The sequence below is a fragment of the Typopeltis vanoorti genome, chromosome 24, assembly GCF_054136105.1.
Source record: "Typopeltis vanoorti isolate ZY-2024b chromosome 24, IOZ_Tvanoo_1.0, whole genome shotgun sequence".
Taxonomy (NCBI): domain Eukaryota; kingdom Metazoa; phylum Arthropoda; class Arachnida; order Uropygi; family Thelyphonidae; genus Typopeltis; species Typopeltis vanoorti.
In genome coordinates this window covers 71160598-71186967 of record NC_143572.1, presented here as the reverse complement: position 1 = coordinate 71186967, position 26370 = coordinate 71160598, and the positions used below count along the sequence as shown (strand labels likewise).

Genomic DNA, 26370 nt, shown 5'->3' with positions numbered 1-26370 from the left:
CCTGCAACAGCACATACTGGCGCTTTGAATGCGAGAGAGGCCAATAACCAACCTAATACATTTAGGTGATGAAAAGTAGGCGATGACAACTGCCTAAAACAAATGAATGCTATATGCGTCATAGCGGACAAAGAACGATCGAAATCAGTCAATCGTTAATCGATCGTGAAAGTATGATAAGTGCTTATAATGTTTCAATAAAGTCTCTGGTTTTTTTTTGTCTTGTTAATTGCATGTTAGTTGGCAGTGAAGAAAATTCATCGTGTCTACTACTCGAAATTGTGTCAATAGTGTAGATTCCTTCTGCTATATTTGTGGCAGCTTTACTGTTCCTAGTCAAAGAACAAATATCACTGATTTCGTTAAGAAAGTGTACTTTGCATACTTTGACGTAAAATTTGCAGATCAGGACAAGTCATGGGCTCCAAATAAAGTGTGTAAGTCATGTGTAGAAAATTTACGACAGTGGAGGGGAAAACGCCAAAAATTAGCTTTTGGCATTCCAATGATTTGGCGTGAACCGAAAAATCACGTAGATGATTGCTATTTTTGTTTAGTTCAGACTTCTGGTTATAATAAGAATAAGAAAAAAATTGTGTATCCAAATCTCGATTCAGCAATTTGACCAGTTGCTCATTCCAATGAAATAGCCATGCCAATTTATAAAGGACTTCCTTTACTTGAGAGCGAGCATGATCGGGATATGCCAGATGTTCTTGAGGAGCAAGACCCGGATGTTGATTTAGACAATGAAAATTTAATTTCTAGATCTGGACCGCAACGTGTTTTACTCAAGCGGAATTGAATGACTTAGTAAGAGATTTGGGCCTATCAAAGAAATCATCGGAATTGTTAGCTTCAAGATTAAATGAAAAAAACTTACTGGAGCCAGATACGAAGATAACTTTTTATCGTAGCAGGGAAAGTAATCTTGTACAATATTTTAAACACGAGTGTGGGTTTGTTTACTGTAACAATGTGTCAGGTTTACTAACTGAAATGAGTGTTGTACAATATCGTCCAAATGAGTGGCGTTTATTTATCGACAGTTCAAGCAGAAGTCTCAAGTGTGTCTTACTACACAATGGGAATGTATATGGCTCAATTCCTATTGGCTGTTCAGTCCACTTAAAGGAAACATATGAGGACATTAAAAAGGTTCTGAAGTTATTAAAATATACAGACTATAACTGGATCACCTGTGTGGATCTTAAAATGGTGAACTTTTTACTTGGCTTTCAAAGAGGATATACAAAGTTTCCGTGTTTTCTATGCTTCTGGGATAGTCAAGCTAGAAACCAACGCCGGAGTCAGAAACATTGGCCTCTTAGAATATCCTTAAATGTTGGAGAACAGAATGTTATAAATCAACCTTTAATTGACAGAGAAAAAATCATTTTTCCACCTCTACACATCAGACTAGGTCTTATGAAGCAGTATGTTAAAGCTTTAGATTTACAAGGTGACTGTTTCCAATACATATGTGAAAAATTTCCACGACTTAGTTATGAAAAAATTAAAGCCAGTGTATTTGATGGACTGCAAATTAGAACTTGAATGAGAGACCCAAATTTCATCAACTCTATGAACGAAATTGAGAAAGAGGCCTGGACTTCATTTACGATGGTTGCGAATAATTTTCTTAGAAACAAAAAAGCGTGCAATTACAAAGATCTAGTGGAAACAATGCTTGAAAATTTCCAGCGCCTAGGTTTCAACATGAGCATAAAGCTTCATTTCCTATATCATCTTGATAGAGTTCCCGAGAATTTAGGTGCTGTAAGCGATGAACAAGATGAAAGATTTCATCAAGACTTAAAAACTATGGAAGATCGGTACCAAGGAAGATGAGATTCTCACATGATGGCTGACTACTGTTGGAATATTCAAAGGGATCGCCAAAACAGAACATACAGCAGAAATTGCTACAAACAAAAATTTATTCCCTGAAACTCATGTGTAAGTAAAATTATTTTTTTTTATAAATATTCTTGTAATTTTTAATGAATATTGTTAAGTAGTTATGTATCTAATTATCGGCCTCTCTCGCATTCAAAGCATCAGTACGTGCTGTTGCAGGTTCTTACGCATTTATTCGTTTACTAACAAGCGAGAGCGGTGAGCGCTCCGATTCTGATCTGCACACCGCTTTGAATAATAGACTATATCTTCGGGAATTTTTCGAATTTCTTGATAAAAAGTTAGGAACAGATTTTTAAATGTACATACTTTCAGAAAATAATATTAAAAAATCGATTTTTTTTATCCTCTAAATAGTACTGCCTCCTTAAAACTATCAAAAACTTACAAATTAGCAAAAAGAAAATGCCATAGAGGAAAAACCTGATGTGATAGAGAAAAATGGGTTTGATATTTGAAATCAGCGCATCCAAATTAATAAAAAACAAGTCTCATATAAAAGTCAGCAAAAATTGTGTTGGACTGTGTTATCTTGATATCTTGCCAAGTGACCTGCCAATCCCATTTTGATTTCCTAGCTCTCCAAATGACATATTTTATTTTTGTTAGGTCTCTTAAGTCCTTATTCTGTCTAATCTAAATACTCCAAGTAAACTCCTCTCCATTGCTCTTTGGCAAAGTTGGAACTCTTTTGTCTGTAGTGGTTAATGCCCAAGTCTAGGAACCATAATTGTCGGCAGGACATTTTTTTTTTAGACAAATATCAGATGTTACAATTATTTAACTTATTCATTAATATGAAGGGAAATATTTCTGTATGTATAAGCAAAGAGAGAGAGAGAGAAAATGATAAAGAATATATCATGATGTAGCAATATATTTTTAACATTTCATAGCCTGAAGAATGATGATAGTGGAGAAGAGGAAGAAGATACTGAATTAAAACAAGCAAACAAGTTAGAGCAAACAGATAAGGTATTTTTCTTTTTTGATATGTGTTATTATTACATATCTTTCTCAAAATGTTTTTATTTAATATTATATAATAATAAATTTTTGTTTATAATTTTTTTTTAATGGTTTGTTGTAGTTGTGGATATTTTTTCATTTTGTAACCTGTGATTTGCAGGCCACTGATGTATTCAGGTTAGCAAGAAGTCCATTGTCTTTTAAGACTTCCTCAGAAAATAATTATTATTATTACGGATATCTCCATGGAGTCAGGAGACTCATAGCGGGAGACCCAAGCTATCAAAACAATATCTATCATATCTCTTCTTGAATTCATTTACAGATGAAGAACTCCCAACTGAGTCAGGCACATTCTATTCGTTCACCACTCTCCAACCCTGCATTGGTGTAATCTAAACAACCAAAATCTGTATCATGATAGTCCTTTTGCAATTGTTTTTAAATATTTATATAAAAGTGACTTTTAAAAATGCTAAGTTGAAAGTAGTAAAGCCTTCACAGTAGTAGTCAGATAAAAATATAAGACCAAAATAAATGTAAGAAACGAACACCCCAAACTGACATCCAGACCTCTGAAATGTTCTCAGCTATTTTATGTAAAAATCAAAATAAGATATCATCTAAATATGAAACCTAGTTTATATTTAAAACAATCATTCATTGAAATTCATAGCACCAAAAGTGCTATAACAGCCATTTTCTCTAAATAATTCAGATTATGATCTGTCTTGCAGCTCAAATGGACCCAAACTAAATGCACAACCCTTTGATTAGAAAACCCCTGGTGGAATTTGATTCCTGTCACAGTATGAGAAGAATATTGATAACGGCTTATCAGCTAAAATCGATTTTTTAAATCTAGAATTTAATGTCTTGCATAACATGCAGACTATTACTAAATCACTTAAGGAATTGAACAACGTAGCTATGAATATAAATTAAATTACACTTTAACAAATATTTCCGATATTTCGGCAACGTCACGTTGCCATCTTCAAAAGGAACTTACAAAAAAGGCACGTGCACGTAGGCAATACAACACAGTAACTGAGAATGAAGAGATGAAGCTATTGTTCTCCTAAAAGTCCCGATGGTGCCCTCTGGCAGGCTAAGTAGGTGTTCTTGGCCTTTGGGCTGAAGGTCTGCTGATGTAAGCCTCCCAAATTTGGGGCAGTTGCATACAACCAAATTTGTTGAGGTTTGGAGAGCACAGCCCCTCCCCCCCCCCTCCACAACAAGGATTACTCTAAATCCATCACCATTTCCTACATCCGAGGCACCTCGGAAAAAATTACCAAAATCTTAAAAAAACATGACCTGACCTCCTGTTACAGGCCTTACAGAAAATTGGCATCCCTTATCCGCTCCACTAAAGACAAACCGCTTCCCCTAGACTTACCTGGTGTATACCAGGTCCCTTGCAGTTGTGAACTGTCATACTTTGGCCAAACAGGCAGGACAGCGAATATCAGAATTTCTGAACACAAGGACTACATCCGGTTTCACAAGTACTGCCATTCTGGTCTTGCAGACCATGCCCTGGATACATGCCACAGAATACGGTGGAAGAAAGCTACAGTAATACACCGTAGCAAATGCAAATTCGAAAGACTATTTATGGAATCAGCCTCAGCCCTAAAAAAACTCCCCAAACCTCAACAAATTTGGTTGTATGCGATTGCCCCAAATTTGGGAGGCATACATCAGCAGTCCTTCAGCCCAACGGCCAAGAACACCTACTTAGCTAGCTAGAGGGCACCATCAGGACTTTTAGGAGAACAATAGCTTCATCTCTTCATTCTCAGTTACTGTGTTGTATTGCCTGTGTGCACATGCCTTTTTTTGTAAGTTCCTTTTGAAGATGGCAACGTGACGTTGCCGAAATATCAGAAATATTTATTAAAGTGTAATTTAATTTATATTCGTAGCTACGTTGTTCAATTCCTTAAGTGATTTAGTAATGCATAACCAATGTATAAGCCTGTCTACGAGAATCAACATGCAAACTGTCTCAGAACATGACCCAATTTACAGACATAATGTGCACCTTATATCCTTAGCTGCATTGGTGTAATCTAAACAACCAAAATCTGTATCATGATAGTCCTTTTGCAATTGTTTTTAAATATTTATATAAAAGTGACTTTTAAAAATGAAATAACTATTTGTAATTAGGTTAAAAGAAATAACCTAATTACAAATAGGTTATTTCTTTTAAGTATCGCTTACCATTTTTTCAGGAAACTACATTAATTGCACTAAAAATATTTTTTATTATATCAGTTTTAGAGCAAAAGCAGTTATCATGTTCATAAATTGCCTGCTAATCCATTGTGTCAGATACTGTATTTGTGAAAAGTCTGTAGGTTGTACACAGTTTTTGAATCTGGTGTGAGACCATTACCCTGCTTATTTGAAGCCTGGAAAAGTTCTGTGTTTTGGTCTGAAGAGCAGGCTTTCTAGAATACCTAATTCTTAGAATATAGAATTGAGTAAACTATATGAGGGTGTTCTGAAAAGTTCTCGGCCTCGACCATAGATGGCAACACTGTTGGCAAGATTTTTTTTTCTAAGTTGGTACATCTGTCATAAGCATCCATTTGAAATTGCAAGTCATTCTATCAATTAGTTTGTTTTATACAGCTGTCTGAAGCAAAAGTGTTGTCTGTATCCCTTGAAACGAATAAAATTGAGTATTGTGTGGTTATAAAATTCTTTGTAAAAGAAGGTTTAACGCTAAAAGAAATTCATTTGAAATTCATAAAAGTTTATGGGCACACTTCTCCTTCATTTTTGACAATTAAGAAATGGTTTGCTGAGTTTAAACGTGGCTGTACCAGCCTTGAAGATGATCCACGTGAAGGACGTCCAAGAAGTGTAACAACACCAGTAATCATTGATCAAATTCGATATGGTATTGGATGACCGGCGAGTCAAAGTGCTTGAAATTGCTGAGACTGTAGGCATAGTCTCAGCAATTTCACCACAGATAGTTCTAAAGAAAACTAAAGTAATGGATAGACATCAGCTGTAGAACCATAATATGAAATTAAGATATCAAAAAAAGATAAAAACTTGACATTATGAATATTCAGTAATTTTTAGCATAGCCAGTCTTAAACAGTATAATCACTTTTAAAAAAAAATAGATGGTGTGGATAGATTGGGTCTCCTGTGATGAGTCTTCAGACTCCATGGAGGTGCCTGTATAATAATAAAAATTGTAAGCACATGATCCAGAGGAAGAGTAAGATATAGTCGGTTAATGCAGTTAAGAGGGCCTTAGAACATGGAAATACATGAACTGGTCAAATCTCTGACAGATAATTAATCATCAAAGAAAATTGTTTATAGGCAACTATTAATAAAATATTGTATTGAACTCTACAATATCTGGTGCTCTTCTTCAGGATATATAGCAGAAAATTATAATATATCTGAAAGAGTTGGGTTAAAATAACATCTGATTATGAAGGCAGATGAATATTTTGAGGCAAATAAGGCAAGAGGAGAATTTATATGGGCCTCCCACAATGAGTCTTCCTACTCCATATAGACCTGAATCATAGTAATAAAAATAAAGCGAGTGAATGGATGACATCAGTGAAGAACCCTATTGAAAATGAAGAAATTAGCATTTAAGAACTTGTTAATAATTGGTGGATTTTTATATAGATAGAGTATTCATAGATATTATCATAATATTATTAATCCTACCATAGAGATGATCTCTGTTTCTAACAATTATTTTTTTTATTCCGAGTGTACCTATATGTTATTATGTGCACAAGGGTTCACTCCAATTGGTGCAATGATCTTAACTCTTTCTTTCAGAATCCAAATAATCACTGACTCAAGACCAAAATACAAAATAAACACATTTAATAAAACAAAAACAATATATATATATACACTTCAAACAACTTTACATAACTAACTACAATTAATTGGATCCAAGGCCTTTTAAAAAGAAACTTACACTTAAGACTAGACTAAACACTTTGTTTGCACAATCACAAAAATGTTCATAGCCAGTTTCTTTCTCTGTCAAGGCCCTTTTCCGAAGATATATGACTCTATTCTTCATTTTTACAGGATCCTTTCTCATCACTTACGTAGCACACATTAATTCATCCGAACTTAATTCTGTCTCTTTTCTTTAGTAGAAATAATAGTCAGATCCGGCGTCCTTAATACAGATGAAACTTCCTAATCAGAGTTTTCTCGAATATTCCTTTAGAACGTAAATAGCAAATTCTTCTTTTATTCACTAAATGCTTATTGACAGTCTTAACTCTTCCAATTAAAGAAACTTACAGTTCTACGATTCCCTTTTCGGAATCTACTATAAATCTTTCAATTAGTATTTCCTCCAATATTCTGTTTAAAACGCATATAGCAATATTTTCTTTTATTTATCCACATACTTATTCCACATTAAAACTTAATAGTTCCATGATTCCTTTTTCCGAATATACTATTAATTTTCCTCCAACTGTCACATATCCTCCGAACCTAAATATCTGCCGGCCTGTGTTCTAAATTCCTTCCGAACGCTCTCTTGTTTACAGCCGTTACTCAGATACCGAATGCTTTCTTGTCAGCTGTCAATCACTCATCAAACTTCTCGGCGAGCATGCACACTCCTTGGCAAGCGAGAAACTAAGTACTGTATAATGGTTGACACGTTGTCTCCGTTAGCGACAAGAGAATGTCCTCATAAAACACAAAACTTAATATTTGAAACCATAATAAATTTGTTTAAAGTAATACAACTATTCAAATCCGGTAAGTACATTAAATTTTTAACTGCTTTACATATCACTTTTAACAAAACAATTTCCATAACGGGCACATCGCAAGTGCCAACAATGCGTGTTATGAAAACAAAACTAATAAACATACTAACATAAACAATACGTAAAAATATTCAGAATTTTAATTATGATTATTTTTACAAACTGATATTTACAGAGTTTATATAAGGTGGTTTGATCATTTAGAGAATGAAAAATATTTAGCAAAAGAGGTGTTTAAAGCAAAAATGGCTGGAGAGGGTAAGACCCCAAAAAAGATCAAGGTGGATTGATGCAGTAAGTGCCTTTGAAGATTGAAGTGCATAGCTTTCCATATTGGAGATGTGACAAGTAGGAGATTGATGGAAAACCAGTCATGACACTTTGCTGGGTTGTCATACAGTTCTGTACATCTTTGGAAGTATGTACCTTGAAATCAGGACATTGAGTACTGAATTAACATATGTATAAAAAGATACATTGTACTAAAACAAAACAAAAAAAAATCAAAAGGTATTTTGTATAAAATTTTTTGCAAACACTTAAATGCTACTTCACAAAATCGCAGTAGTGAATTTCTTTTCCTTACTCTTTTATAAAGTGTGACATGTTCTACTAAACATTCTTCCATTTTCTCTTTTTCTAGTGGAATAAATTATCAAAAAATGCCATCCTTTAATTCCATATGGGTTTTCTACTGGCCATCTTGTCTTTGCATATTGGTTAAGTTGTGTTATGTTTATAAGGTTTTGAATTACTTATATAGAGGTTGTCAACATCAGATTTTCACTTTAAGTTGAGAAATCATAGGAATATGACAAGGATCTGTACTTTACCCAGAGAAAAGCTTTTCAAAGCACTACAATTATATGGTGTGGATGGAACAGAGCAATACATAGTCTGTATTTAAGTTGTCAGTCAGCAGTTAGAATTGAAGGAAATACAGAAAGATGGTTTGATTTAAAATCAGGAGTAAGACAAGGATGCACATTATCTCTGCTCTTAGTCATCATCTATATCAGTATTTCCCAACGTTTTTTGGATCATGCCCCACCTCAAAGATTTTGATGCCCCCCTTCCCCTCGCCGACAATGGTGAGTGTTTTGAGTATATCAGTGATGAGGTGACGAATGCAACATCATTTTCTAATTGCCCCCCTGTGGGGCGTACGTCCCATGTTGAGAAACACTGATCTATATGGATCACATCATGAAAGAAAGTGGCATTAAGCCTGATATTAGAATTGGAGATGTTAGACTTAGCTCTTTGCTTTATGCAGATGATGTTGTACTCCCAAACACATCTAGTGCAAGTCTCCAGGATTCACTGGCTAAATTGAATAACAGCTGTAACAAATTTGACGTGAAAATCAGCAATAAAAAGACCAAAACTATGAAAATAGGCAAGAGCATAGAAAACTTCAAATGCATTCTGAATGGTGATCCTATAGAACAAGTAAAATATTTCAGCTATTTGGGCACAGTTTTTAGTGAAGATGGCAGGTTATATCTGGAAATAGACAACAGAATAAGCAAAGCGGGTATGTTGGGTAGCCAGCTGAATAAATTTATATAGAATAAGAGAGAAATTAACCAAAACAGCAGTATACAAAACAGTGTTTAATCCTTTAAGTTATGGATCTGACAGCTGGGTTAGAAATAAAGCACTTCATCAAAGACTAGAAACCACAGATATGAGGTCTCTAGTCTTTGATCTGAGAAAAATTAGTGGAGTCAACCGATGGCATCAGTGGCAGAATCATATTAAAAATGAAGATATTAGAAAGGAACATGACATTATTAGCATTCAAGAATGTGTCAGTATAGCTAATCTAAGGTAGTATAGATTCTTAAATAGAATGGGTGAAGAAAAGTTAGCAAAACAGGTGTTTTATGCCAAGATGGCAGGAAAGAGACCCAGAGGAAGGACGAAGATCTAGGTGGATTGATTTGGCCAAAGTGCCTTAGAAGCACGAAATATTAGATATGGCAATATTGGAGTGCTCACAAGTAATAGATTGATTTGGAGGAAAATTATTGATAGGAGATTAATAATAATGTAATCTTAATCATGTAGTGCTGTGATGGTAATCTGAACACCCCTTGGGGATACACATCAGGAAACTGATGATGAGTTACTTGTATTTAAAATTGAAGAAATGGAAAGGTGTTTCACATTACCTTATAAACACGAGAACAAATAATGCATTCAGTATAGTATCTTCTTCTCTTCCGTCTAAGACTGGTTGAGTCTTCTCTTGAGCAGGATCTTCCAGTCTTTTCTATTCCTTGCTGTTCGAAAAAGTTCCTTATATGTTCTGCATCCCGAGATGTTCTTTATTAATTTCAGCCAGGTAATTCTTGGTCTTCCAGGTCTTCTTTTTTCAGTTGGAAAAGTATTGATTAGGATGTTAGGAAGTCTGTCTGCATCCATGCGTACAGTGTGTCCAAACCATCTCAGTTGTTGTTTTCTAATTTTTTCTATTATTGTCTTTTTATACAATAGTTTTAGTTTTCTGATTGCGATGTTTGTTTTCTTTTTTATCCAACTTGTTCTATTTATTTTTCTTAAGCATTTCATTTCAAATGCCAGCAGTTTTTTCTACTCTCTTTTTTTTAACTGTCCATGCTTCTGCTCCATAGATGACTGTTGGTATAATTATTGCTTCATATAATTTGATTTTGGCTTGCTTAGATATCTTGTTTGTTTTCCAGATTTTCTGTAATTTTCCCATGGTGGTCCTATTGCTATTCTGTGTTTGATTGTTCTGAGTTCATCTATTGCTTCTGTTAGTTTTGATCCAAGGTATATGAAGTTGTCTACTTGTTCTATTTGTTCTCCGTTTAGGGTGGCTGAGATGGTAGTTCTGTTCCTCCCTATTTTCATCGCTTTTCTCTTTTGTATATTTATTGTCATGTGTCATATGTTTTACAGGTTTCGTTTAGCTGGTTGGTCAACTTTTGTAGTTCTTTTGGGGTTCTTGCTAGAAGGACGAGATCATTGCATATTTGATATTATTTATGTTTAAACCATTGACATTGATTCCAGGCTCATTGTCTATTGCCTTTACAACAACTTCTAGATATATGTTGAATAGGCATGGGGATAATGGGCATCCTTGCATTACTCCTTTTTGGGTCGCTATGGGTTCTGTTGTGAGTGTGTCCTTTTTAATTATTGCATTTGTCTTAGAGTAATATTTTATCAGAAACTGTATTATATATTTGTCTATTGCTTTTTCTAGTAGAATTTTAAGAAGGATTTCTCTGTTGATGTTATCGAAAGCTTGTTTAAAGTCCACAAAACAACAACATAGTTCTTTATGGTCTTCCCAGCTGAGCTCTGTTAGTTGGTGCAATGTGAAAATTTGGTCTATTGTTGAATAGTTTCCTCGGAAACCAGCTTGTTCTATGCCTATCATTTCTTCATAGGTGTTTTTTTAATCTATTTTGTATAATTCTTATGAATATTTTATAGGTGTGAGGGAGTAAATTGATTGGTCTGTAATTTCTGCAGTCTCTTTTGTCTCCTTTCTTGTATATTGGGATGATCTTTCCAGTTCTCCAGTCACCTGGGATCTCTCCTGTTTGTAGTATTTTATTGAATAGGGTTGTTAAATATTCTATTGATATGCTGCCTCCATATGACCACAGTTCAGTAGGGATAGTATTAATGCCTGGTGCTTTGTTTTTCATCTGTTTTATTGCGTATCTAACTTCTTCTTGTAAAATTTTTGGGTGATCATTATTTTCTTCTATTGTTGGCATTGTAGTTTTGTTTCCTTGATGGAAGATAGTCTTAAAATGGTTTGACCAGATTTTTCTTATATATTCAATATTCCCAGTTTCAGTCATCTTGTTGTTTATCATTGTTACTGCTTTTGCTGAGAATTCCTTTGTAATTTCTCTTACAGTATCATGGAAAACTTTTAGGTTGTTTTGTTGGTATGCTTCTTGGCATTTCTTAGCTTTTTCTTCTAACCATTTTTCTTTGGCTTTTTTGCATAGGTTATCAACTTTATTTTTTAGTGCTCTGTATTTTTCTCTATTCTCTTCTATGGTAGCTATGATTTCTTGGGTTATCCACTGTTTGTTTATTTTGGGTTTGGAACCTAGAGTATCTTTTGCAATTGATAACACTGTTTCTTTTCCTTCTTCCAATGTATTTTCCGCTGTTCTGGAAGATGGAGGGTTTTAATTTCAAGCACATCTGTTCTAAAAATCGGCTTCTGCTTGAGCTATCTTTTAGTTTTGATAGGTTGATGTTTTCTTCTTTTCTGGTATTGTTTTTTTCTGTTGAATTTTGTCTTCACTTTGGCAGTTAATATTTCGTGGTCAGTGTCAAAATCAAAACTTCTTAATGTTTGTACATTATTTACTGACCTTTTCCATTGTTTGTTTATGACGATATAGTATATGCAGTTCTTTATATTACCATCTGGGGATGTCCATGTATATTTATTATTAGGGCGTTGATAGAACAATGTGTTTGTAATCATTAGATCATTTGCTTTACAGAAGTGGAGTAATTGTTCTCCGCTGTTGTTAAGCTCTCCGTATAGTATAGTATATAGTGAAATAATTTGTTAAAGTGGATAGTTTTCACAAAAATGGTGTGTTTGAAATCATCATCGTATACTGTAGATGATGACCAAAAAATTGGTCAACCGTAACAGATATATATATATATATATAAATCTGAACTATGTGCAAAAGGTCACATGACTGGTAGCAGATTAGTGCTATGTTTGGGTTTGGGCAAGAGGATAAAAAGAAAGAAGGAATCTGGAGGCTGTTCCAAAGAACAGAAGTAGATGTAATGAAAGAGCAGGTAGTGAAGTTGGTTTGGTGAGTTTCGAGACAGACTGTAAAAGAATGTTGTTAGCAGTGGCTTGTGTTATGATTTTGGAGGAGAGCGGAAGTATAATAGTGTCCATTCAGCGAGATAGGTTTATGGACAGTGGTCCATGAAACTATCTGTAGAAGAGGCACAAGGTAGAAACTGAACATCTGTGAGAGAGGGATTGAAGTGAATTTGTGAGAGAGGAATCATTAATTAACCAGATTGCCCTCTTCTGGGTAGAATTGAGCAATCTTAGAGAGGAGTTTGGTATGCCACCCCAAATATGGGAGTCATATTCCATGGTTGGGTGGATTTGGAATTTGTAGAGTTAGTAGCTGTGAAGGTATGAAGTGGTGTCTCATGCAAAAAATTCCACTAAGTTTTTTGGCAGCTGCAGAAGCTATAATTGAAATGTGTTTGTGCCAGGAAAGTTAATTCCAAAAAAGGAAATCTGATTTGTGTTTAGATATCTGGGTATTGTTCAAGATAAGGGGGAGGGCTGTGCACTCTTTCTTGCAAGAGATCAGACAGGACTGATGACAAGTTTTGGTGGCATTAAAGTCTACATGGTTGTCTTTGCCCCATTAGTATATAATAGGAGATCGGAGTTCAGGCCACTGGTCATGGTGGATCTTGAGGATTCTAATACTTGAGCACTACAAAGTTTGTCAAATGAAAAGGAGGAATAGAGTGTACTGTCATCAGTAAAGGATTGGAAGTCTGTGAGAGCAGGTCAATTTATATACAAGAGGAACAGAGTGGGTGAGGGAATGGAACTCAGGGGTACTCCTGCATTTGTGGGGAAATTTGAGGAGAGGAAATTGTCCACCATGACACGTAGTGAGTGACCAGTGAGAAAGTTGGCAATTCAGTTGAAGAATGTCTAAGGCAGACAACAACATGGCAGTTAGCTACTATGTAGGGCCCCCTGCAAACTTGATATATCATCATCAAATCATCAACCTTTGAAATGTTCAAAGGTTGATGAAATGGGCAGCCACATAAGTTTCTCCCAAGTTTTCAATGGCTTTGGTATAGAGGTAGATGGTGAAAGCTAGAATATCAGCTGTTGATCAGTACTGCTGACTCCCTCGAATGGGGGATAGCTGGGCCACCTGCAGCATGACTGGTATGTCATTGAGGATATCTTTCACCTCATCAGAGAAGGGGGCCAAACAGAAACCAGTACCCTTGCTCTAGTGACCAAACATGGTTGCAGCCACTTCAGGTCTAATAAGCAAGGTGGTGGTATTTCACTGGGCAATGAAAAATGTCTACTGCTACCATCTACTTTTACATCAGTAGATTGTTAACTCTTTGTATATCTGGTCATCTATTTGATGTTGCAATTATCAATGTTTATGCACCAACAGAAGATAAGGATGATGATATTAAAGTTAAATTTTATGAGGAACTAGAAAGGATATATGATTATTTTCCTGGTCACTGTATAATAGTTATTGGTGATGTCAAAGCTAAAATAGAAAAAGAAACAAGATATAGGCCAACAATTGGCCCATATAGTATGCATGAATGACAATGGTATTAAAGCTATTAATTTTGCATTCTCCAGAGCACTTACAGTTAGTAGTACATACTTTCCCAGAAAAATTATCCATAAACTTGGCTCTTCCCAGATGGAACAGTATGTAACTAAACAGTAGGCACAAAACATGCATAAAAAATGTCTACCTACAGAGGAACTGATGCAAATACTGATCATTATCAGGTAATAGCACTTTTCATGCTAAAGCTTTCTGTGAGATGGAGAAATGTTAATAGAAATACTAATCAATATGAGTATAATATAAAAATATGTGAGATTGTAAACATAAAGAGTATGTAGAAAACGTAAAGCAGGAAGTACAATATTTGAACTCACCTATACTGAGAGAAACATAGAAGACAATGACCTCAAAAATATTATTACTATTGTGCAGAAAGAAATTCTTCAATTCATAAACAACAGAAAGAAAAACAAATGGTTCAATTATGTATGTACAGAGGCTATAAAGAAATGTAATAAATGAGGTGCTAAAAATACTGCAGTACCCATCACCAGAAAATACTGAGAATTATAAGTGAAGTTGATGTACCATCATGGATATGGATATGAAACTTGTACCCAACTAAAATAAAATTGTATATTATCTTACTCTCCACTGCTGACTAGGGATTTTTTTTTTTTAATTGATCCCCATACATAAGTGGTAATAGACCTATAAGCACATCAGTGCCATGTGTAGGATGCAGATAGATACAAGTTTTTTGAAGAGATGCATGTTGCAGTTTGGGAATACTTTATGAGGAAAGCTTTTCCAGAGGACAGGTGGAGAGAATAAAAGAGAAAGAATAGAAGCAGGTTCGGTATGTTTGCGATTTCATAGTAAAGTATGCTGGACAGCTATTGCTCTTATATTAGCAGGTGCAACAAAGTGGAGAAATGATGGTTGCCAATTCGCTGGATCAGTGACCATGGAAGTATCTGTAGAATAGACAAAGTGCTGAAACACTGTGCCTGTGAGATAGGTACAGTGTTTCAGCACAAGAGGTTGAAGTGAATCTGTAGGAGAGGGATCATCTATGAGCCTCACTGCTCACCTCTAGACGGCATCAAGGATTTAAGGCAAGTTTTAGGTGTGCCACCCCGAGCATGTGAGCAGTATTCTAAGCATGGGCAGATTTGGGATTTGTGTAAAATATCCTTTTGAACAAAAGAGAATGCCTAGTTTCTGGATGCTGAGGAGGCTATCGATGTGATGTGTTTATGTGAGGAGAGACTGGAGGCTGGAGGTAAACGTTAGTCCAAGCAGAGAGATCTGCTTGTCTAGTGATTTGTGTGTTACTATGGGTAATGATAGAACTGAGATTGCTTTTGCAAGAGACAAGACTGTTTTGGTGGTATTGAATATGACAAGGTTATCCTCACTCCTATTAAAGGATAGTATGAAGATCAGTGTTTAGGCCACTGGTTGTAGATGATCTTGTAGCCTGGGATATAAGAGTACTGCCTGGTTTGTTGAATGTTGAGTAAGATGAGTGGAGAGTACTGTCATCTGCAAAGCTGTGGATAGGATTAATGATGATTGTGAGTAGGTCATTTATATACAGGAGAAAGAAAGCAAATGATAGGACAGAGCCTTGAGGCACTCCAGCATTGGTGGTGAAGCTCAGAGAGAGGGAGCCATCTACCATGACTCAGAGAACAACAAGAGAGCTTTCTCTCTGGTTGTTCATCAAAGGATGGCAATTTGTTGAGCAGGCCACGATGGCACACACACTTTTGAAGGCTTTGGAAATGTCAAGGGCAACAGCACAAGTTTCTCCAAATCTTTCCATGGCACATATCCAGTGGTGGATGATGTAAGCTTTGAGGTCAGCTGTTGATCTTGAATGGTGGAATCCATATACTGGTTGGTGGTTGCTGATTAATTGGTTGGCTTCTAAGTAGTGGAGAAGTTGGCTGTTGATGACTTTCTCCATTATTTTGGAGAGGAGAGGTGATGGCAATTGGTTGGTAGTTTAATGGTTGACTTCTATCATCCTTTTTTGGAATAGGATGGATATGAGATTGCTTCCATGCATTGGGGTTAGTACCAGATACGTATAGTAGATTGTAGAGACAATGCAGGACAGATGTCTGTTCTGAACCAATATGTTTGAGAACAACAGGAGAGATGCCATCGGGATAGAAGACTTTTTAGTATCTAAGTTTTTGTAGTTTCCTAATTTCTTTTTGTTGAAAAACTAAAGGAGGCATATGGTGCTTGGATTCCAGTATGGTTGGAGGTGATTTAACAGTGGTGCCATCAGGATGAGAGAGGGGTGGAAGTGTGGGAGAGAAGTTGTGTCCAACGGCCTTAGCAAGTGACCAGAAGGCATGGTTTCCATTCGGACAAGAGGCAAGTTTTTTGCTGATTGTCCTTTATTTAATCGGATTTGGATTTGCTGATGACTGATTTGCATGTTTTGATGTAGGCAGAGTATGAAGCTCGAGTTCTTGAAGCGAGCCACTTGCAGTATGCTAAACTTTTTTCTTTGACTGCTTTGGTACACTTTCAGTTGAACTAGGACTTGGAAAGCTGATGAGGATTATGCCTTGAATTAGAGATGAAGGTCTTCGTGCAGTGAGAATAATTTCTGTAATTCGTGCACAGCATGAATGTATATTGCGCATAGGGTCAAATGAGTGGAAACGATAGTGAGACCAAGGGAAGGAGAAGTAGAAATTCCTGAGGTCATCCGAGTTGGCTCCTTTGTAGTACTAGTGGATGCAAGGTTTGGGTTGGCAGAGCATTCTCTGAGAGTAGACTTGTACAAGATTGTGATCCAAGTTGTTGAGAGGAGAGGTGACCTGTACAGTGTATCTGGAAAGAGAACTGATCAAAACGAGATCCAGAGACTTATACAAGATTGTGATCCGAGTTGCTGAGAGAAGAGGTGACCTGTATGGTGTATCTGGAAAGAGAACTGATCAAAAAGAGATCCAGAGTATTTGGAGAGTGAAGTGGATTATCGGGAATTCGAGTAGATAGGTATACGATTTGTATTCGGTTGTTACTATGGCAAAGATTTGTGCTTGTCCATCTTGGTTAGTGGCATTGAAATAGAGGAGTCAGTTGGAATTGTGGACATTGAGGTCACCTGGGAAGATGACCTCAATATTTGAGTAGCTGGATCGTAGATGGTAGAGTTTCATGGAAAGGAATATAAAGCAATCAAAATGGTTATCAATTTTCGGAAACTGCTAAATGCAACAAATAAATGTTACTAAATGGGGCAAGGAAACGTTGAGCCAGAGAAAGTCAAAAGCAGGGGATTGTAAATTAGCCATTCTCTGGAAGACTATGTCAGATTTAACAAAGGCACAGGTGCCACCCTTGTGGCAAAAACAATCATGAACTGTATTGGGCACTGGATGTGGACAGTAGAAGATGTAATCTGGGTTTCTGTCAGGAATAGGATGTCTGATCTGGAAGACTGCAAGTGGTGGTAAACATCATTTATGTTTGTGTTAATGCCACAGATGTTAATATAATAATGTGAAAGTGAGTTTTTAGTGGAGAGATTCTGACTTGGTTTATGTGTTATATCTGTTGTGATGTGACTTTTTTGACACAATTGGTTTATGAGGGAGATTCATTTTTGTCACAGTGTTGCTGTCATTGTTTGTAGGAGCCTTCATAAGTTTAATTGATCGGCTGGAAATATAATAGGGATGATGTGCAATGAGAGAGAGACAGACTCTCAGACATAACTTCCATACAGAGTGAAATCTCCATACTATGACATGGCCTCAACAGTGCCCCCCCCATACCATTACTCAGACTTACTCGTTAGGCATGGCCTGGTAGAGTATGTAGCAGTGGGATTATGTACCAGCTGACTGAAACCTCCTGACTCATCACTGACAGGTTCAGGCCTGTGCACTAACTGGCAGCACCACCATTTTAACTGATGTACCCTCAAAATTGAGGTCATGGGTCTCTAAGTATGTTTGTCATGGCCTTGAAGGATATCGTGCAGAGCCCCTTCTGTGGAAACGGGCCATACCACGGGAGGGTTGGGTTGACTTGGTAGGGAGAGGCTGTATATTGCACATCCCTACCCATTAGTGGCCAATTCCTATTCATGTTGAGTAACCTGGATATAATCAATCTCTTGGATTTTATCTGCCACACAAACAATGGTCCTCCCTAAACAGGATTAGGACTGGCCATGGAAGATGTAAATATACTTCATAAATGGAAAATTGCCATCCAGCCAAATTTTGAATGCTCTGCAAACTGTCATATAGTGGAGGCCTGTCCAATTTCCCGTTTCCCAGGGGAATAGCAGAACACATCAGGCTATGGAGGGAGCAGTGCAATAGTTGTCCAATTTAAAACTTGATTTGTAATATCTCTATTTTGTTGTATTTGACTATATGAATAAATAAAAAATAAGTGGCCCATAACAAAGGATTTGAATCTTTTAATGAATGGTAAGTTAAAGTTTGGGGACTACATTGTAAAAGCCACATAGTTATCCTGAAAAATTACTAATGAAATACCAAGGACACTGACAACTGGAAATATAGATCAGTAGATATCTGTGTGATAAGGGGAGAGAGAGAGGTTATAGAGTTTGAATAACTTTCATGCTCAAAACAGCTGGATATAATAGACTAGACTTAAAAAGAAATAGTGATATCTTAAAGGAACTTGAGGTGATATCTGTTTTATACTACATTGATCTTTATAGAGTGAGATGGAGGCAACATACAGAAAGAATGAGTGAAGGAAGCCTCCCCAGAGAGGTACAGAGATATCAACCTTAAGGGAGAAGGAATAGAGGACACTAGGCCTATTACTGGAAAGGAAGAAGAAGAATAACTGGCTGTTTCAACACTAGAATGTTATGAGAATAGATTGAAGGAATGCGTTCTGCAAAACTTGGCAGATAGAAGGAAAAGAGATAATATGATCGAGACACATAAGTTGGGGGACATGGGCATCTCAGATAGTTATGGAGAAAAACTGCATGGAATTTATTTCATAGAGTAGTGAATGAATGGAATGCTTTTCCAGTAGATGCACCAATGTTAAATTTGTACAAGACAAGGTGTTTCATAATCTTCTGACTTCATGGAAGTCTGGAAATATTTCTTTACAAACCCTTGAAGAAATGCATTTGTGATAGTTGTATTACATTATTTTAAGGAATGTAATATGCAATGGATTTTGTCTTTTACCTTATGAGAAGTATTATAGGACTTAATATTTCAAAATGGCAAAGAATTAAAATATTTAAAACCTGGTGGCTTTGTCTCTGCTCATCTTGTCTAGGGACTATAAACTATATTTAGAAACCCATACTCATTCTGAGTTACATTGATATTTGCCGCATGTAGTTCTAACAATGCCTAACAATTTTGTTCTACCAGTGCTGAAATTTGCACTATTTTAAAACTGTTTTACATCTTTGGCATTCACCTTCAGATATCTTTAGAGACTGCGACTGTCATATGCTTTTTTTTATATATATATATATATATCATCATGGAGTGGGGGGGGAGTGAAAAGCAAGCCACACCTCCATGCGGTGCCCCCTGGGAGACTAGACGAACGTGGCTGGTGAAGCATATTAGGGCCAATCACCCGATATGTGGATAACTTTAGATTACGAAAGGAAACAACAATCCAAAATGAAACCACAGAGCACACTTCGATCCATCCCCTATGGTGGCTGGAGGTCAAAGCCCACAGGGAAGCCTTCAGCCTGATGAAGGAAGGAAGCGCTCTAAACACTATTTTTGGAAGAAACCCATAATCATCTCAACATAATGTTCGCACCCTCCTATAATGTGGAAAATTTTATGAACTTTGCAGGGGAGCAGAGGCAAAACACGTGGATGCAATCTGCATACAGGAGCATTGATGGAAAACCCACCTGGCATTCAATGAAATCAGGTCCCATAATCATAAAAGGACCTTTGTGTAATCATCTGCAGATCAATCTGGAAACAGTGGAGTCAGAATCCTGGTAAACAACAGAGTCTACAAAAATATTCTATCAATAGAAAGTGTTTTTAATAGCTATTACAATAAATGCTAACCAAAAATAACAATTACATGTGCATATGCACCTACAGAAGCAGCAGAGGATAAAGACAAAGAAACCTTCTATCAAAATCTAGCCGACTACATTGTCAAAATACCTGCACACAATATGCACATAGTTGGAGGGGACTTCAATGTACAAATCAGAAAAGATGTAGCTGGAAAGACAAAAAACATAGGACAATATACCTACCATCACTCAACCAATGGAAACAGCCATCTTCTTGTGGACTTTTACAACTCTCAGAACTTGATATCTCTTCAATCAAAATTCCCAAATAAATTAGATATAAAATGGACCTGGCAACATCCCAATGGAACTAAGGCTCAAATTGATCATATCTTAATAAATAGCAAATGGATAAGGTCAGCCCAAAACTGTAGAGCATACAACAGCATAGAATTAAACTCTGATCACAGAATTGTAAGTGCATGATTAAAGCTACGACTAAGAGCATCTAAATCACAGAAAAAACACCTCAGATACAATTGGGAAGAATTAAATGACTCTAACAAGGAAAATCAATTCCAGAAACTCACAAAGTACAACCACCCACAAGCAGTATCAAATGATAATGCAGACAACATATTTAAGGCAATAGCTAGCGTCATTCATCAAACAGCCTCCCAAACATTTTTTCAATCAAACACAAAAAAAGTGTAGAACCAAAGAAACAAACTCACTGATTGACAAGTGCAATAAAATAAAACACAAAGTAAAAACCCAAGATTCCTTTCAATATAAAAATGAACTAAAGCAATTAAACACAGAGGTATATGAAGTTCTCTCAAAAGATAAAGAATACTACATCCAGAATGTTTGTCAAGAGCTAGAAAACTGTCAAAAAATTGCACAAAACAAGAGAAATTTACAAAATGGCAGAGTCCCTGAGCACAGCAGAAAGAATATCCAGAGTATTGAGAATCAAGAAAAAAGATGGAACCTCGTTTGAAAACAAGACTGAAGACCTTGATGAATGGAAGGCACACTTCCAAACTCTTCTAAACACGCCAACCCCAAACATTGATTTCATCTTGGAAACCATAGTACCAGAAACTCTTAGCATCAACTGCGACGATTTCACCATGCAGGAGTTCACAATGGCCCTTGAACAACTAAAAGCAGGAAAATCACCAGAAGCAGATGGCATCACAGTTGAGGCTTTAAAGCACTGCTCTACAGATATCAAAGAGCAACTTCTACACATATATAACTTTGCACTTTCCTCTGGGAACGTTCCTGAACAGTGGAAAGAGGACCTAATAATACCAATTCCAGAAAGAGTAACCTGAAAACTACAGTGGAATCACACTCCTCTCTACTCCACTAAAAGTCTACAATAGAATGATATTAAATACAATTGAACCATATATAACTCCATTACTTCATACAAACCAGACTGGATTCCTCAAAAAACGTGGTACTCTAGAACACATTCACTGCATCAGAAGACTAATAGAAGGTTCAAAGGACAAGAATCTACCATTGCTTTTGAACTTTATTGATTTTACTAAAGCATTTGATTCTGTTGAAAGGGAACGACTATGGGAAATGCTCAAACTTTATGGCATTCCACCTAAACTTATCAGGGCAATCAAGGCACCCTACCAGGGATATCAAGCCACCGTACTAGTTAATGGAGACAAAACAGACAGTTTTCCCATCACCACAGGAGTCCTACAGGGAGACACTCTGGCCCCATATCTCTTCATCATAGTGATTGACTATATTTTTAAATTAATGCAAGTTAAATCTGGAATCCTTATCAAAGACCCATATATACAGATGCACCTTGAAGACCTGAGCTTTGCAGATGATATAGTCCTCATTGACTCCAACATTACAGATGCTCAAAACCACTTCAACAGCCTTAGGAGAACCACAGAAATATTTGGACTAAAAATAAACTCCCAAAAATCAAAGATATTAAAATATCTTTTGATAGATGGGCACATCTGTATAAATCAAAATGATCACCTCGAAGAAGTAGAGGACCTTGTATACCTTGGATCACACATCTCAGATTCCTTAACAGACATTAAAACAAGAAAACAGAAAGCACTGCAGTTCCACAGAAGTCTTAATCAAGTATGGAAGTCGAGCCTCATCTCAAAGGAGACGAAGATTCGTCTTTACAAGTGCACCAGCCAGTCTATCTTTCTGTACAGCTCCTAGACCTGGAACATCTCAACAAAAGCAGCGACCATTATTATAAATAGCTTTGGAACTACTTGTCGAAGTATCCTGGGAAGACCACATTCCCAACTCTACTATATTAGATAAAACCCATCAAGATCCTCTAGTCAGCACTGTTCAAAGAAACCAAATAAAATGGTGCGGCTGCCAACTTAGACATCCACCCTCTGTACCCTTTGATGCTCTGGTCCTCTACTCCCCTACAGATGGAAAAAGAAAAAGAGGCAGACCCCGAACTCCATATTGGAAATACATCAGCAATATTCTCCCCGTTTTCCCCAACTCTCTGCATCAGAGATCCATCAATTAGCATATGACATAAAAGCCTGCTTTTCCTTCACGTCATAACAACCCCCAAGTCCTATCTTAGTGTACACAGACTACTTATTTGTTTTATTATTATTATTATGTGACACCTCCAGGGAGTCCAAAGACTCATCGAGGGAGAGTGTGCCAACAGCATCGAACGATTGAATCCGTTTCAACTACCGACTGCACCCTACCAGGGATATCAAGCCACCGTACTAGTTAATGGAGACAAAACAGACAGTTTTCCCATCACCACAGGAGTCCTACAGGGAGACACTCTGGCCCCATATCTCTTCATCATAGTGATTGACTATATTTTTAAATTAATGCAAGTTAAATCTGGAATCCTTATCAAAGACCCATATATACAGATGCACCTTGAAGACCTGAGCTTTGCAGATGATATAGTCCTCATTGACTCCAACATTACAGATGCTCAAAACCACTTCAACAGCCTTAGGAGAACCACAGAAATATTTGGACTAAAAATAAACTCCCAAAAATCAAAGATATTAAAATATCTTTTGATAGATGGGCACATCTGTATAAATCAAAATGATCACCTCGAAGAAGTAGAGGACCTTGTATACCTTGGATCACACATCTCAGATTCCTTAACAGACATTAAAACAAGAAAACAGAAAGCACTGCAGTTCCACAGAAGTCTTAATCAAGTATGGAAGTCGAGCCTCATCTCAAAGGAGACGAAGATTCGTCTTTACAAGTGCACCAGCCAGTCTATCTTTCTGTACAGCTCCTAGACCTGGAACATCTCAACAAAAGCAGCGACCATTATTATAAATAGCTTTGGAACTACTTGTCGAAGTATCCTGGGAAGACCACATTCCCAACTCTACTATATTAGATAAAACCCATCAAGATCCTCTAGTCAGCACTGTTCAAAGAAACCAAATAAAATGGTGCGGCTGCCAACTTAGACATCCACCCTCTGTACCCTTTGATGCTCTGGTCCTCTACTCCCCTACAGATGGAAAAAGAAAAAGAGGCAGACCCCGAACTCCATATTGGAAATACATCAGCAATATTCTCCCCGTTTTCCCCAACTCTCTGCATCAGAGATCCATCAATTAGCATATGACATAAAAGCCTGCTTTTCCTTCACGTCATAACAACCCCCAAGTCCTATCTTAGTGTACACAGACTACTTATTTGTTTTATTATTATTATTATGTGACACCTCCAGGGAGTCCAAAGACTCATCGAGGGAGAGTGTGCCAACAGCATCGAACGATTGAATCCGTTTCAACTACCGACTGTGCTCAAACTTGCTTAACTTTTTGCGTGAGCCATTAGTAGCAGAGGCTCTACTAATCGACCAACTTTCCCTATTTATAATTGTAAAATTATAAATAAATGATGATATGAATCATGTAGTGATGATGAAAGAAATGCTGGTGGTACCACCTACTCTCTTCCACTTTAATGTTCAGCAGTTGCATTATTACATTTTTATGATACAGAACAAATGTTCTCATGGTTGCTCATCTCATAATTTCATGGACCAGTGATTGGGAGCCACTGGTATAGAAAGATAAGTGTGCATCATCATTTATAAATATTATTATTCCAAACATTGTATTGATTTCCATGTACTGAAAATTTAATGTAAAGAGTAATGATTATGGTTGAAATTATTTTAAATTTGAGACAGTGCAAATTCATTGCTTATTTTCACTTGCTTTTCTTGAGTACTTTGTTTTTAAATGAAACTCTTTTTTTTTTTTAGCAGACAAAAGAACTACCTCCAGAAGAACATAAGCTGCAATTTAGTTATGCATTTTGGTATTCCATTAAAACTCATAATAAACAGGCAACTACTCAGCCATATGATCAGAATTTGAAATTAATTGGTACATTTAATACAGTAAGTAAGACAATTATAGTATAATTCTTAGTTATTTTTTAAATTGCATAATATTTACACATTTCAACTTTTTTTCTCCAATGGTAAAAATGCCTGTCATTATATAATAGGTATTTTTTTTGGATTTCTTTTCCCCTTTGTCTCCCCTCCAAATGACCATGAGATGTACACATCAAAATTTTAATATGCTAAATATATACAGTCGGGTCTCTTTTTATGCGGTAGATACATTCCACAGAAAACCGCATATAAAAAATTGCACAAAAAAGGTCTAACTTATATTGAAAAATTAGGGATATGTTCCATAATTTTCTAATACTTCATAAAACCGAAGCAATGAATTAAAATAAACCTAAAATCGCATAAAAAAGTTTATGAAAATTCAGAAAAATAAGAATGCCTAAGTTTGTTTTAAAGCTTTATTCATTTAATTTTATTGAGAAGTAACAATTTTTTTTTTTTTTACATTTTGTCATCAGAATTATTATCGCTATTAGACAATGTTCGGCAACGTTTGCGAACTGGTGCAGAATCACTTTCATTACCACAAGAGATAGTCAGCGCATCAGATCTGTATGGTAAAGGCAATGGTTCTTCATAAACAGAATTAACTTCACCCTCATTCTGTGCTAATTTTTTTCTTCTGACAATGTAATCAGTAATTAAACTTTGCAATGATGATTTCACTCATTTTTTATACAGCTCGCGATATCCAGACATACAGTTCTTCAGCTCACATTGGAATTTAAAGGCTCGTTCAGAATTTGTGTCATTAACAAGAAAATGATTTTCCAATTTATTGCACAGTTCAAGACTTTCTCGAATTATATTTGCAGTGAGGGGGGACAGGTTTTTCTTCCACTTCACTGTCGTTTTCTGGATCTTCAACGATATCTGAAGTTAATCGATAGCCAATAATATCATCATCACTTAAGGCATTATCCACAAGCAATTCGTCTACATCGTCCTGGCCAAATGTATCAAAACCTTCTCTACCAATTTCAACTGATAATGTAGATGTTTGCATGGTTGCACTGTTTGCAACACATCCAGACCAAGCTGCTTTCCAGCAGACATTTAAAGTTTGTGGTCTTATTTCAGCGATAACAGATGCAACCTGATTTAAGCAGTCCAAAATAGAAAATTTTTTCCAAATGTCAGTTACTGTTAATGATTCATTTTCTAGTTTATCCAATATAAATTTTTTTAAAAGTAGCAATTATGCCTTGATCTAATTGCTGAATAATGTTTGTTGTATTGGGTGGAAAAAACACTACCTCCACATTTAGATGTTCTAAATGCGGATGACTTGGTGCATTGTCAACAATTAATAAAACTTTAAAATCGAGAGCTTCATATATGTTTCTACTTCTGGTACAAAGCAATTATTGAACCATTCAGTAAATACAGTTGTTACCAAGGCCTTTGTATTACCGACCGCTGTTTTAGATCTTTCCCCTTTTAGAACACATGGTCTTAGAAATCGATTTACTAGGAGGGGTTTCAACATTCGATCTCCTGATGCATTGCTACAAAATAATAATCTTGCTTTTTTCTCAGACTGTGCGATGTAAGTTCGACTAGGCATTTTCTTCCAAAACAATCCTGTTTCACCAAACACTTGATCAGGACAATATCCACCATCTTCAATAATTTTGGCTAACTTCTCTTGAAAATTTTTGGCTGCTTCATCTGCTGCTGCAACCTCGCCTGTAATCTTCATGTTATGAAGTGCATTCCTTTTTAAAAACCCGGTTAACCATCCTTTGCTAGCCGAAAATTCTTTATCTGCCTGGGAAGTGGAAGTAGACGGCTCCAATTGCTTCATCTGTTCATAAAACCAAAGTA

General features: G+C 36.3%; 1 protein-coding gene across 2 annotated transcripts in view; it reads left to right on the top strand.

The window, feature by feature from the left end:
- The window catches only part of eIF4EHP (eukaryotic translation initiation factor 4E homologous protein), a 120110-nt gene that overhangs the window by 12874 nt on the left and 80866 nt on the right, over nt 1-26370 (top strand). For both annotated transcript variants that reach the window (XM_090413882.1, XM_090413880.1), the window contains exons 2-3: nt 2817-2895; nt 24385-24522. In XM_090413882.1, the coding sequence (XP_090270008.1) occupies nt 2817-2895; nt 24385-24522 (217 nt within the window). The remainder of the gene's footprint in view (nt 1-2816; nt 2896-24384; nt 24523-26370) is intronic.